General features: G+C 32.3%; 1 protein-coding gene across 7 annotated transcripts in view; it reads left to right on the top strand.

Annotated features, from left to right (window-relative positions):
* PDS5B (PDS5 cohesin associated factor B) overlaps positions 1-14,774 on the top strand; it is a 140,843-nt gene that overhangs the window by 13,774 nt on the left and 112,295 nt on the right. For 5 of the 7 annotated variants that reach the window (XM_046664643.1, XM_046664642.1, XM_046664646.1 and 2 more), the window contains exons 2-7: positions 1,600-1,726; positions 4,697-4,900; positions 7,568-7,654; positions 7,756-7,853; positions 8,490-8,616; positions 14,023-14,103. In XM_046664643.1, the coding sequence (XP_046520599.1) occupies positions 1,600-1,726; positions 4,697-4,900; positions 7,568-7,654; positions 7,756-7,853; positions 8,490-8,616; positions 14,023-14,103 (724 nt within the window). Of the gene's footprint in view, positions 1-698; positions 815-1,599; positions 1,727-4,696; positions 4,901-7,567; positions 7,655-7,755; positions 7,854-8,489; positions 8,617-14,022; positions 14,104-14,774 lie in introns of those variants that run through there. The other 2 variants (XM_046664645.1, XM_046664644.1) reach the window with 2 other exon arrangements.

Genomic DNA, 14,774 nt, shown 5'->3' with positions numbered 1-14,774 from the left:
ATTTTGAATTTAATTCTGTTTGGCTTCCTGAATTTCTGGATTGCTAGTTTATGACATTTTCCTCAGACAGGGGCCTCTGCCTCCTTCCTTCCCTCTAATACTCCTATGAGTTGTAAGTTAAATCTTTCTGTTCTTTTTCTGTAAATCACATTTTTATTTTTCTTTGTTCTACATTTTTTGATAATATCTTCTGACCTCTCTTCTAGTTCTCTAATTCTAATAGCTTTTTCTAATCTAATAAACTCATCCATTGAGTTTTTAATTTTCAATTTTTATGTTTTTTCATTTTTAGAAGTTCTCCTTTTTTGTTCAGATCTTCTAGTTTACTCTCTGTAGTTTTTTATTCCTCATAGATATTTATTTGTCTTTTATTTCTTAAAAATTATAAATGTAGTAGTTTTATAATCTGTTTGATAATTGTAGTATCTGAAGTCTTTGTGGGTCTGTTCTTGGACTTTGGTACAGTCACGTGCTGCATAATGATGTTTTGGTCAATGATGGACTGCGTGTACGATGGTGGTCCCATAAGATTAGTACCCTATAGCCTAGGTGTTTAGTATGTTGTACCATCTAAATTTGTGTAAGTATACTCTACAGTGTTCACACAATGACAAAATCACTTAATTCTCAGAAGACATTCCTATTGTTAAGTGACTGTACTCCTGCTGGTTTTTGCTCACAGTGCCTTGTTTCCTTTGATGCTTGGTTATTTTTGACTTGATAATGCTCATTGTTCTAGAAACACCACACTGGAGATTCTTTGAGGCATAGAGTGAAGGTGCCCTCCTGTAGGCAAGACTTGGATTTACTTATGGTAGGTGCTTAGGGGTGCTACTAGTCAGGGGTCATGAGTTCATTTGTTGAGGTTCTCTGGACTACTTAGGTAATGTGAACCTCAGCAAATGTGCTAGTCCATGGCCAAAACTAACTAGGTGTTTATTCCTCCTTTATATTTTTTTTTATTACTTTGCTCTGGTTAGTACCAAGGCAGCCTTCTCTGCTATCCCCTTTGGGTGGTGATGGAGGCATGGGCACATGATGATTTCTGGTTTACTGTCTCTTTTGCAAGTGTTACTTTTTGGGGATGGGGATGGGGTAGTGTTTCACATTAATGTCAAGAGGGTCTCATATTTGACATTCTGTCTTGACAGGTTCAGATTTACCTCTGTCCCATTGCCCCATAATACCACCAAAACTGAACTCTAGATCTGTCAGGGTTGGCAAGTGCCCTCAGGGCATAAATGGATATAATGCTCTAGCGCTCCTTTTACTTCTCTGGGTTCCTTTGTTCTCTTAGATTTTGGCCTGAGTAATTTGTGGTGCTTTAAAAATTATGCTTATTTTGGGTATTTTTTTCTATCATTTATAGTTTTTGTAGTTGGAAAGTTAGTGCAAATAACCTAGCTTGCCACTAGTGGAAATGGGGTAAAAATAAAATTAAAAAAAATTTGCGGTGTGTTCAGTAAAGTGGTTTTCGTTGATTAGATAACTTACTGTAAATTACGAGGTAGTTATAAATTATTTGGGGGTGGCAGGTTATTTTTCTTGTTTATTATGAATGTTATGTTTGGTTTGCATCTAATAGCTTTCTTGTTTTAGGGGTAAAAATATTTCCATCATGGCTCATTCAAAGGCGAGGACCAATGATGGAAAAATTACTTATCCTCCTGGTGTCAAGGAAATCTCAGATAAAATATCTAAAGAGGAGATGGTGAGACGGTTAAAGGTGAGTAAAATTGGGTTACATGTTTTGGACATCTGTTTAGGGTTGGGGGTCAGCTGTGGAAATCACATAGGGCTGCATCTTGTGAGGGCAACTTAAGAAAGCAAATCAAAGCGGAAAGTGGCAGGAAAAGGAGAGTGGAGTAGATAAAGAAGTGTGGGATTTCTGTAGCTATTGTTAATGAGAGAGCAACTAAAAAGGGTGAAGCTTAGATGTTCTAGGGTCTCCTATACTTGGATATAAAGAACAAATCCACAATACTCTTGCTCATTTTTGTCTGTAGAAAGTTGTCTTCTTTTTCTTGTATCTCATTTATTTTATTAAAATAGTCATTTTAATCTGAGAAAAGAAGTTTTAAGTACTAAGCACTCAGACTGTATTTTATTTTCTCATAAGTTATTTTGAATTTTGAGAGGGGTTAAAGAGCTTTGCTTTTAGCTTCTCTCTCTCTCTGACATGCAGCCGGGAATCAAGATTGTTGGTGAACTTCCGTGGATGAGGCAGTCGCTGTATGGCTACAGTCTCTTTATATGTATTTGAATAATATTTCACCTTTTCCTTCAGGGCAGTGATGGTCTCTGTGATGATTAAAGTAGTTAAAGGAGCAGAGTGGCCAAAGAGAACGTTAAGCCAATTTACCAGTTAGTTAGTTCAAATCTTCTTTATTTTTGAGCATTTTTTTCTCTTCTAGATTGTATCTACCTAGACATTTATGTTGATTTATATTATTTAACTGTATTTCGAGACTGGAAAACTTGCCTTAATTAATCATCGAAGGCCCAGGGGCCTTAAAGCAAAGTACTATTTTATAGCTATTGCTGAATGGTTTATTTTTATTAGAAGAAAATGACCTATAACTTTCACATAAAGTTTTAATATTATACTTTTATGCATATATTTTAGAATGTCAGATATCAGATGTTTATTATTCAAAGGAAAAGACATCTTTGAATGGATTAAATTTACCAATATGTGAATATTAGTTGGGAGCTTGTGTATTTTTCATTAAAAATAATCAAGCTACACATCCTTTCTATATGTTATTTATTTCCTATGTATTTACATTCTCTTGACCTATTGAATTTTTAGAGAAACAAATACATTTATTTCCACAGATTTGTTTATATTTCAAGCAATGATAGGTAAACATCCCTGTTTGCTAAGAAACTAATGTTAAACACACAGACTACAGTTATGAGCTGTTCAGCATTTAGCGTCTTTTAGAGATGTTATTTTCTCAGACATCTTCTTTAATTTAGAGGACTCATATATGAGTTACTAAGGAGTTTTATAACACCATTGGCCTTGTAAATGGTAATGAGGAATTCCCCTTATCTGATCCTTGAGTAAACTGTTGTCTTGATGGAATGATTTCCACAGTGTTCACATTTAGTGTTTGTAGAATGCTTTCGTTATTTTGTAGACGTTTATGCCCAGAAGTAATCTGGTTAATATACTTTTTCTTCCCTTATTTTCCTAATTTACACTTCCCACTATTTTTAGCAACCTTCTTAGAGAAATATAAAAAGGATATAATGTGGGATGAGAGTAATTTTGATATGTACAAGTACAGGTGTAAGTTTCATAAATTATAACAGTATGTTAATATGTAAAGTGTCATTGTTTATATAATTTCTAGAGTTTCCTATAATATTTTATGTAAAATAAACTTAATCTCTCACTCTTTTAGAAAGAGATTTGGGAGAAAGGAACAGTTCCTTGCATGTAGCTCTTTTTTCCTTCGTCTCTTTTCATCATGCACCTAGGTCATCAAAGCATATATCTTAAAAATAATAAAATTAAAGTTAGGAGAGTGGCGCTGAACACCATACCCTTAAACTAACTGTAGTGCCAGACTGGAAGGATTAGTCTACCGTTGGTTCTGGCATCTGGTGTAATAGAACCGAGGGTCTGCTCTGTGAGGAACAGTGTTTCCCACAGCTGATCTGGGACTTCAGTAAGACATTGGACAATTTATTTCTCGAATGTCTAGCTCTACAGTGGAGTGGAAATTCTTGCAGTATGTCTCAAAGACCAAGTCATAGACATTGATACTTGGTGGCCAGTCCTGCTTGTTGATTAGCATTTGCAGCACCACCTAGTGGATGCCAGACGGTCACCTTTCCATTAGAGTTGTTTAAATCTCTGTTCCTGTCACGTTAAGCAGTTTTATTAAGTCTCATTTGAATTACAGACTGAGAGTTCCTTGTGACTACTAATACTGAAATTAGAGAAAGCTCTTCACAGAATTCAACCCATACCATTCATTCCTCATCATTCTTGTTTCCATTTCACTTCTTTAATGTAAATATTTTTGAGAAAGGAACCATTTCCTTTAGCTTCCTTCTGCTGACTCCATACATGCCATTGATTCCCACTAATGAACTATTTGTATGATATTCTTTTTTACTGTGGCATAAGAAATATTTTGTTAGATGCTATGGTTGTCACCTCATGGTGCTTTTAAACATTTAGGGATGCATCTTTGTCACCCTTGAATCTGTTTATATATTCTTTTTTAGCTAAATATATAAATCCATGTTTCTAGAGTGGTTTATGGCTCAGATGGAAAAATAAATTGTCATCCTATGTTTTTCTTTAGAGGTATATACTTCTTCTCCTAATAAAAGGATTAGACATATTATAAAAAAGGGATGCTATTTTTAAGAAGGTCATACTCTTCTTAGTCCATTTCTAAAAGTGAGACCAGAAGCACTATGTAAGGCTAGTTTTAAGCTTTTAATATCTGGTTAGCAGGTATGATGGGTAAATGAAAAGTATTTTACTTAGTCTTTCAGAGAAAAGTTATTTACCCTGTAGTTTTAAAAGGATCTTGTTCTCTCAGATAGACACTTTCAGGGGAAAAATGAAAGTGTATTTATTGAAAGTTAACCTTTGCAATTAATATGTTTTTCTTTTAAGTGACTGCATTTTTACATGGAAAATTTTATTATTTATTTTGTTTATAAATAGATGGTTGTGAAGACTTTCATGGATATGGACCAGGACTCCGAAGAAGAAAAGGAGCTTTATTTAAACCTGGCTTTACATCTTGCTTCAGATTTTTTCCTCAAGCATCCTGATAAAGATGTTCGCTTACTGGTAGCCTGCTGCCTTGCTGATATTTTCAGGATTTACGCTCCTGAAGCTCCTTACACATCCCCTGATAAACTAAAGGCAAGTACTGATTTAAATAGCTGCCAAGATTGACTGATAACTTTCATTTGTCTTTCTAACTAAAATGTGAGTTAAAATATTTGGATAATTTCTTTGGATTCTTTGACATTAGCTGCAGCAATCTTGTTAAACTTCTGTTTTCTTTAGAACTTACTTCCTCCCCATTCCTCCGAATTTAGTACTTACTTTTGTAAAATAATTTCTGATCTTCAGGATAAGAAGAATTAGTGTAGTGTATTTTATACTTTTTATATTATATCATCATTAGCTCTATTTCAATATCACTTGGGGGACACTTCCTTTTCCCTTTTGAAAATCCTTGTTGAAGACCATGTTCATTATTTAGAAGACAGTATCTAGTATAAACCTGAATTTATAATACATGAATCCTACTTCATTTAATGGAAACTGTGATGTGAATTGTTTTGAAGAAAATACAGGGGAAAAAATTTTAATGGAAAGGTAGAAAAGACATTTAGTACTTGGTTACAGTGGTTCTAAGTAAAGCCATATGAATGGAAAAGCTTTAGAAGGTGAGAAAAGGAGAGGAATCGCATGATTGATGCAGCTGGTAGAAAGCATGAAATAATTAGAGCTGTGCAAAAAGATATTGAATAAGGCAGTTTACGAAGAAAATTAGAAAAACCAACAATAAAAAAAGATAATTGTGGAAACTATGGGTTAGAGAATGAGTCCATAGGAAAATTATCAATATCCAGTGTGAAAAAAGGCACACAATTTAGGTTTATTTCATTTAACAAATATTGGTCTTAATTATGTACCAGAAACTGAGTTTACAGTAGTGAAAAACAACCCAGACATGGTTCTTGAACTCATGGAGTTACTTCTTGATAATTGCAGTGAGGAACCTGCTCATTTGATCAAGTCTGCCAAACTTCCACTATGGAATACCCAAACTGGTTTGGGTGTGCTTGTTTTATATTTTCATTGGTAAAAGAATCTTCGGATGGGGGAGGAAGGGGGCAATATTTGTCATTTAAAAGTGGAACTGAATTGTAAGATTTGAGAATGGTCAGAGACTTAAAGTAGATAACGTGAGTTGGTCTGTGGAGTTACGTACCCAGGTGTATATCTTGATTTGAACTTGTGAACATTTAATTTGGAGGTACTTAATTGGTTTAAGGAGTGATTGTATTTGGTTGACTGTGAGCTGTGGCTCTTCCTCACTAGGTATCTTGTTGGCATTCTCATGAAGAGGGAAGTCTAACTTTTAAGAGTGCTGCTATACAATTTCTTCTATCTGTTGTGGATTTCTCAATTTGCATAATTCATGACCTATCAAGGCTTTGGGGTAATGAAAAGTCTTCTCAAAAGAATAGCTACAGATCTCTTCTATTTATAACGGGACAGTTTATGAGAAGAATATTGAAGACCTGAGATTAGAGTCTTTTTGGATTATTCCATAGCTGAAAATTTAGTGTCTTATTTTTTCTGGTCAGTTTTTTTGTTCTTATTTTAAATGCTTCTTTTTTTCTTTTATTGTGGTAGTACTTAAGAGTTATTCATTTTGAGTGTATTTTTAAAATATCCATGGAATAGTTTTCATTCTATTTTGATTAGTATCAAGTTTGTATTTTTCTTTGTCTACAGTAGTAATAATAGAAAATTGTGACACTTTGATCCTCAACTTTTCAATTTTGGTTTATCGTGTCATCAGAAAACCCTTTTATACACCTGGCTTTATATTTAGGTCAGTGATTATTCCAGAGGTTATAAATGAGTGACTCTTGTCTTTCCATCTCCAGGTAGAGTCAATATGGCAGTTAGTTTTCTCTTAGTCAAATCAGGAAGAGTTCATTCATGGGGGACATATTTTATACAGTATTCCTATCAAAGTAACCATTTTTGAAGGATGTACTTCTGATAGTATTTTTCTTGAAAAGCTACTCAGTCATCTGCATATTGCATTTTTTCCTTTTAAAAAATATGCTTGTTCTTGTTTTATACTTAGAAGGGAAACATTGTTTTTTCTTTTTATTGCTTGGTTAGCATGCTTCCTTTGCAGAATTAGCTTTTATAATTTTAACCTTTTTCAAACTTTTTAAAAACGTGATCTCCACCAAAATTTGACTTGAAGTGACATGTATCTCTATCCAGGTACAAAGGGGGATGTAAAAAAATCAAAAGTAAGTGATGTAGATAGATTAAGAGGAGCTTTGATAATTAGCTTCTAAGGGTCTTTTTAAAATTTCTAAGCTTCTGTGATCTATTGTCTTTCACTTGGTGATTTTAATTTGGAATTTTAAGTTTTCTAAACTCTGTTCTTGCTATGTAATTACCATATGTAGTACTGTTCCATCAAACCTGATCAGCTCTTTAGTCATTGGAACCTTTTTTATTCTAAGAATAGCATAAATTTTAATTTACTCAGTTTTCAGGTCTCTTTTTTTAACTTGCTGTAAGGTGAAGTTTTTCTTTCTCTACTTTAAGATCATGGTAAATGATTTACTGTTTTCCTGTGAAGGGTAATAAGATATTTGGTGTTTTCATATGATGATGTACTTTAAAAAAGTTCCAGCCAAATTCCTGGTTCTTTACAATTTATCATGATAGAAATGCTTGAATGTTGAATTAGCTTTAGAAATTTAGTGATATTCTTATTTAGCATTCGTATTGTAAACAATAATTTGTCTTTCTTTTTTAAAGGATATATTTATGTTTATAACAAGGCAATTGAAGGGGCTAGAGGATACAAAGAGCCCACAATTCAATAGGTATTTTTATTTACTTGAGGTAAGCATATCTTGAGATGACATTTTAAACTGGTTTTTGTGCTTGTATGTTTTTACTAATTAAAGTGTGTACCTTTCACCTTTTTTACCTCTTATTTTCAGAACATTGCTTGGGTCAAGTCATACAACATATGCTTCGAGTTGGAAGATAGCAATGAAATTTTTACCCAATTATACAGAACATTATTTTCAGTCATAAAGTAAGTTTATTTTACTAGGAATATAGCTTTTTTTAAATATAAGGAATTTTTAACTTACAGATAAATCCACATAAGCCGTGTTTGTTTGGAAGGCTGAGAGTTGTAACTTAACTCCTTAACGTTATTTTTATAGATGTTTTAAAAATGAATAGAACTTAATCAATTTTGTATTTTAAGGAATAATACAAGAATGGTATAAGGCAATCTATAGCCAATGTAAAAATATTTTTAGGATTATATTATTTTTACCTTTTATTTAAATTGCCTATTACTCCTTAATTCACGTGAATAGTTGAATTTTTTATGTATTCTTTAACATTATCTATTAGAATTAGCTTCAGTAAAGCAATTTGATTTTCTCAATTTAACAGAAACTAAAGTTGCATTTGATTTAATTACTTTTAATTGTGAAACTGGTTCACATTAGGGAAAAGTAACCCAGGAAATGTAATTCACATTTTGGATACTACTTAAGATTTGAGAGAGAAAGAAGCTTTTAATGAACATATAGGATTTGATTTAATTAATATTTTAGTATCATTGCTTATAAGGTATAATGTTTTTCAGTACCATGTTATGATTAAATCCTGTACATTTCAGCTATACTTTAAATAAAATATCTGTTTTGAATTTCAGCAATGGCCACAATCAAAAAGTTCATATGCACATGGTAGATCTCATGAGTTCTATTATTTGTGAAGGTGATACAGTATCTCAGGAGCTTTTGGATACAGTTTTGGTAAATCTAGTACCTGCCCATAAAGTAAGTAGCAGTATACATTGAAATATGCCTAAAGCCTGTTAATGTTAAGGTCCAGAATTTGTGCGTATGTTCTAAATACAGTATCCTGCTTTAACTTTAGTTTTGGAGAGTCTTTTTCATTAATTAATATTAATAGATATTAATTGTGTCTAGTGTTTAATAAAACATGCTTATTAGTCACTAATTAAATAAAAAGAAATAATAGATTTAGTTCATTTGTAATAACTCAGTTTTGTATAGGGTATTTTTAGAAGAGTGAGTTAATAGCTACTTAGATGCTATTACATAACTTTATATACTGGGAGGTGCTGCAACCAATTAGGGTCTTAAGTAGAGGACAGTGTTAGTGGTGTGTGTGGGGGTGAAATTAAAAGGGAGGTCTCTGCTAATTTGGAGACAATATGTTGATGACAGTGTTTCTTGCCTGGGTGATGTTAATCAAGGTGTGTTATTTATGTTTGTGTGTTTTCTTTGAAAATGACTAACTCTCCTGGAAGCAGCTGGAAATATGGTTCTGTGATTCACAAGGAGTCTAGGTTAAAGAGAGGGGCACAAGAATCACCAGTATAAAGATCTGTGCAAGCTTAAGACCTTTCTGGCAAGATATAATCTAAGTTTACAGCTACACTGCATTCACAAAAATAATGCTCCAATCAAATGACCTCATAATCCAAAATTTCCAAATTCTTAAAGAAAATGGTCCATCAGTGCTGAAAGTTAGACACTACAAATAGCTAGATTAGACCTAAAAATTCAGGTAATGTATTTATTAGATAAAAATAATAAAGTAAATACTTTTAAGGATTAAAGACAATATATGAGGAGTTAAAAACATGATAACTAGATGTGTGAAAGGCAGAGAAGGTTAGGAAAAAAGTAGAAATGAAAAATGGTCTTTGAAATTAAAATTTTTACTGGGTTATAAAGAGTATTTAGAGAACTGTGAGATAGATCTGAGGTAAGTAAACAGACACAGTGAGATTAAAAACACATAAAAGGTACTAAAACATGAAAGATAGAATGAAAAACTCCAAGATGTTTAATAGTGATTTCAGAACACCAAGTAGAAAGTGGAGAAGAGATCATATTTAACTAAAACTTGGCTTAAAACATTCCAGAATTGACAAAAAGCATGAATTTATGGACTAGGTAGCAAAAGTGTCAGGAGCAGAATAAATAAAAATAAATCCTAGTCCAGGCACATTCTGGAGAAATTGTAGAATACCAAAACAGAAATAATCTATAAAGCACCTAGAGGGAAAAAGTATAGCTCTTACCAAGAAATAAAGGTTAAACAGATTGCTGACTTCTCAGTAGCAAGGATAGATGCCAAAAGATAATGGAACTGTATTTCCAAAGTGCTAAGGTAAAATAACTGCATATATTTATATCTAGAGAGAGAGTTGCATATCCAGTTTGAATGAAATTAAGATGTTAAATATTTACTTGTCAGTACTTCCTTCCTGAAAGAACTACTATGTATTTTAGAATGATAGAAATTGAATTTAAAAAAACTGAGATACAAGAAATAGGGGTGAACAAAGAAATGCTCTACATAAGAACTGAGATATAAAACAAAACAGTAACAAAATTACAGTGATTAAGCAGGTGTTAACAAAATGGTCCTAACTGCATACAAATAACACATAAGAGTGAATGGCTTAATAGAGTTAACAAGTGATATGATTCTGCTGGTGATCAGGAGTATAGAGCTGTTGATTACTTTTGAAGTTTAAATGAAGCATTCATGTTAAAGTTTTAAGGATTACAATAAAAGGAAGAATTATAATAAATGTAAATGGCCCAAATTTACTAGTTAAGACAGATTGTCATATTGGATTGAAAGCAATGCAACTGGTCATTGTTAATAAGATATAACATCAAAAATACTGCCACAAAAAGGTTGAAAGTGAAAGGATGGAAAAAGACATGCCAGGCACATACTAACCGAAAGAAAACTGAAGTAGCTTGTGTTAATATTAGATGTAATAGTCTTTACTGGATAAAAAAGGGATTTATACAATGATAAAAAGTTTAGTTCTCAGGAAGATATCTAAACTTGTATGTGCATAACCTCAAAATATATAAAGTATAAATGGAAAGAATTATAAGGAGAAAGAAACTCACAATTTGGTGGGCCTTTTTAACATATTTCCCAGTGATTATAAATCAGATAGCCCAACAGTTTGTAAGAATAATCAATTAATCTGTCAAAAGAATAAATTATAGTGGCAATTAAAAAATATTTATGAATGATAATTAAAATGATATGTATTAATACTTATGGGATGCAACTTAAAGTGTTTAATCTAACTTTATAGCTAAGTGTCCAATTCAAGAAGTTATAAAAGCATCATCAGAATATACAAAGTATACAAGGAAGAAAACAGAGTGAAGAACAGAAATCAGAGAAAAGGAACACACAGTGGCGTGTCATAGAACCCAAAGTTGGTAATTTGAAAAGTGTATTAAATAGGCAAGCCCTTGGCAAATTGAATCAGAAAAAGGGAGATATGGTATCAATATACAGTTCTAGAATGAAATGGGGAACAGCAGACATTAAAAAGATTACAGGACAGTTCCATGAACAGTGTTTTATTTGGAATTAGACAAAACAAATTCCTAGAAAATATAACTTGCCAAATTTGTCTCGAGAAAAAATCTTGAATAACTTTAACCAATAAAAGAAATTTAATTGGTTTTAACAACTATATTCATAAAACAAACCAAAACCTTTCCTACCAAGCAACAGTAGCAACAATAATAACAGCAACAACAGCAGAACTCAAATCCACCACAAAAGAACTTAAGCTCATCATCAGGAAATTTCTGTTAATCATTTAAGTGGTATATAATCCTAATATTCAGCAGACTTTTCCAGGTTATAGAAAAGGGAGGAATGCTCCACAACTCATGTTATGAGTGGAATGTAATCCTCATAGGGAAACTAGACAAAAGCAGGAAGAAAGGAGAATTATAGGCTAATTTAATTTAAAATACAGTCACATAAAACCGATATAAAAATAAGTAGGCAGTATCCAGGATGGTATAAAGTAATATTGATAATGAGCAAATCCGCTTTATTTTCGGAATATAAAAATGGATTAACATTAGAAAATGTTAATAATAGACTAAGATATTTGTGTAAATTAAAAGATCAAAGAGAAAAATATCAGTAGATGTAGAAAAAAGACCATTTCATAAAATTCAGTATAATTTATGATAAGAACTCTCAGCAGGTTCGAAACAGAGGGAAACTTCCTTAAACTGATAAGGATACGTAGCATTCTTTACTTAATGGTGAAATGCTGAAGCATTCTTTTTGAAGTTAGGAATGTTGTAAAGATGTCACTTCTACTTAGGAAAAAGGCAAGTATGCTATTTCTAGTCAGCTTTAACTGAGGTCTTAAGTTAGTGGAATAAAACAAGACAAACAAAGATAAAAGAATTAGAAAGAAGAAACAAAACTGAAATTATTTGCACATGTTATGACTGCCTGTGCAGAAAACACAAAACAGTGTACAGCTGACTTTCCACAACAAGTAAGAAAATTCAACAAGATTGCTAAATATAAGATCAATATATAAAAATCTGTATAATTTCAAAAGATTGTCATTTGTAGCTTTAACATACCCTTGAGCTACTTAGAAATTTCAGCAAAATGTGCATGACCTTTGTGTTGAAAATCATTATAGTTGACTGAAAAGTGAAAAAGACTTAAATATGTTGCATGATTTGTTGTGTTTATGGGATGGGAAACTCAGTATCATAATGGGGTCAGTTCTCTGCATGCTAATAGATAATCCAGTCAAAATGGTAACTATGAATATGTGTGTGTGTGTGTGTCTAAGGCATACTGATTCTAAAATTCACATTGAAGTGCAAATGGCTGATAATGGCCAAACAATTTTGAAGAAGAATAAGAAAGTGGAGACATACCTTACCTGGTGAAAGACATTGTTTCCATAAGTTCCTTTGACTATAATTATGTAGTAATAGACAAAGGGACATATGAAAGTATTGAGAATTTACCAATGGATGCATGGTTATATAGAAATTTGAAAATGTGCATATTACAGGGCGTTGGAGGGAATAATGGACTATTTAATGAATGGTTTTAGGACAATTGAATATCCGAATGGAAAATAACATTGCATTCTTATTCTTCACCATACATAAAAATAAACTAGAGGTAGAATAAAGATCTAAATCTGAAAAGCGAACCTTTAAAATTTTATTTGCTAATATAAAACAACATCTTAACCTTAATGTGGAAAAGAATTTCTTAAGAAAGATATAGAGAGCAGAAGCCAAATGGGAAAAGATTGATGTGTTTGATTACCTTAAAATTAAAAACTTCTGTATGCTCTAAGACACCATAAACATTGTGAAAAGACAAGTATAGATTGAGATGTTATGCATATAATTGACAAAGGTGTAGTGTATAGAATTTGTAGAGAAACTCTACAAATAAATAAGAACAAGACAAAACAGCCCATTTGAAAAATGACAAAGAATTTACAGAAAGTTATTTTTATATGCACGAGAAGGCGTATACAAGACATATTTAATATCTATGAATAGGAGAATGAGTAAATAAGCTTTAGCATATTTATAGTAAAATACTAAAACAGCAGTTAGAAATGACTGAAATAATACAGTACAAGCATCAGTGCAGGTACATCTAAAAATACGCTGAATGTGAGTTTCAGGATCTGTACAGTATTCCTGTTCTCTGTAATATGTTTAAACTGGAGTAGTGATTCCATTTTAGATCTTTGGTTGTGATTCCTTCTGTCTTCATCACAATCTCTTAGAAACACATTTTCTTAAAATATTTTTCTTGTACCCTTTTCTTTTCATACTTTACTATTGGGTATGTTTCTTGTTGCATCCCTGGACTTAACCTGTGCTCTGAGATGTGCTTGAGTAAATCTGCTTTCCCACAGCTGCCCCAGACTCTTGTCTTTCCTCACCTGTGGGCCTCCATTCCTGCCCATGCTAGAACCCGGTTCATCCTCTTATGTTTTGGTTGTTCTGGACCTGGAGTGAAACAGCCTATATTTGTTCTCAGCTGAATTGATTTGATTTTGAGACTAGATTTAGAGTGACTAAGTATATCCTCTTCTATTGAATAAACATTCATTGATCTTTTCTATGTGGTTTACCTTATGCTATGAATGAGATATGAAGAGAATATAATTATCCTTGCTTGAAAGGGATCTTATGATCCAGTAGACCAGTTACTCTTAAGAGAAGAAAAGTGACACTTTGCCTTCTCTCTCTTATTCTAATTGAGTCTCAGACAGTTTTTCCATTCATTTACTCAAGAGTAGCTTTTTGAACGCAGGTAATATTTTGTTTTTCATAGAGATATATAATATGGATATTGTTTATGTTTTTCAGAATTTGAACAAGCAAGCATATGATTTGGCAAAGGCTTTACTGAAGAGGACAGCTCAAGCTATTGAACCATATATCACCAATGTAAGTCTTCCTTGTAATTGGTTGTCAGAAGGAGTAGACAAAATTTTAAAGACTTCTAGAAGCAAAATTTCTGCAATTAGTACACACTTTTAAATTTTATGTTGTTTTAGTCATTAAGTAATGTATTTTGTTTCTCCTTCTTATTTAAAATTATTCTTGGTTAATTTTCTGGAAGTTTAGCTCTCACCTTGTTTGTTCATTCATTTGCTTCTTTCCACTTGCCTAGGAACTAAAACAGCTTTTATTTTGGTTATCAAGATATATATTTTCTTTCTAATGTAAGAAATAGAGTTAAATGTAATTAGATAAAACATATGGAACTTTCCATTATTCAGATAAGTTGCTTACAGCTTTTTGGAGATTAAATTGGTTTGTACAAGAAGAAGATATGAGCTAATATCAAGACCTAAAAATTAAAGGCAAGTATGAATGGCAGGAATTTTGTCAAAGTAGCCTATCTTACTATCCCTGGGGTAGATTCCATGTGAATCAGCCTTTTCTGAGAAAGGGGAAGAGTTGGAATGAAATGAGCCCTTTCAGTATCCCAAATCTGCTTATTTATGATTATCTTGTATTTATTTTCAGGAAAAATGTATTTTAGCTGATAGGTTCACATAGAAGCTTATTGTAGGTTGCATTTTCTCTCTACAGTTCTCTTGAGTTGCCCAGCT

This window comes from Equus quagga, chromosome 6 (genome assembly GCF_021613505.1).
Source record: "Equus quagga isolate Etosha38 chromosome 6, UCLA_HA_Equagga_1.0, whole genome shotgun sequence".
NCBI classification, from domain to species: Eukaryota; Metazoa; Chordata; class Mammalia; order Perissodactyla; family Equidae; genus Equus; species Equus quagga.
Note: the sequence above shows the minus strand (reverse complement) of the source record. Positions and strands in the feature narration are given on the sequence as shown.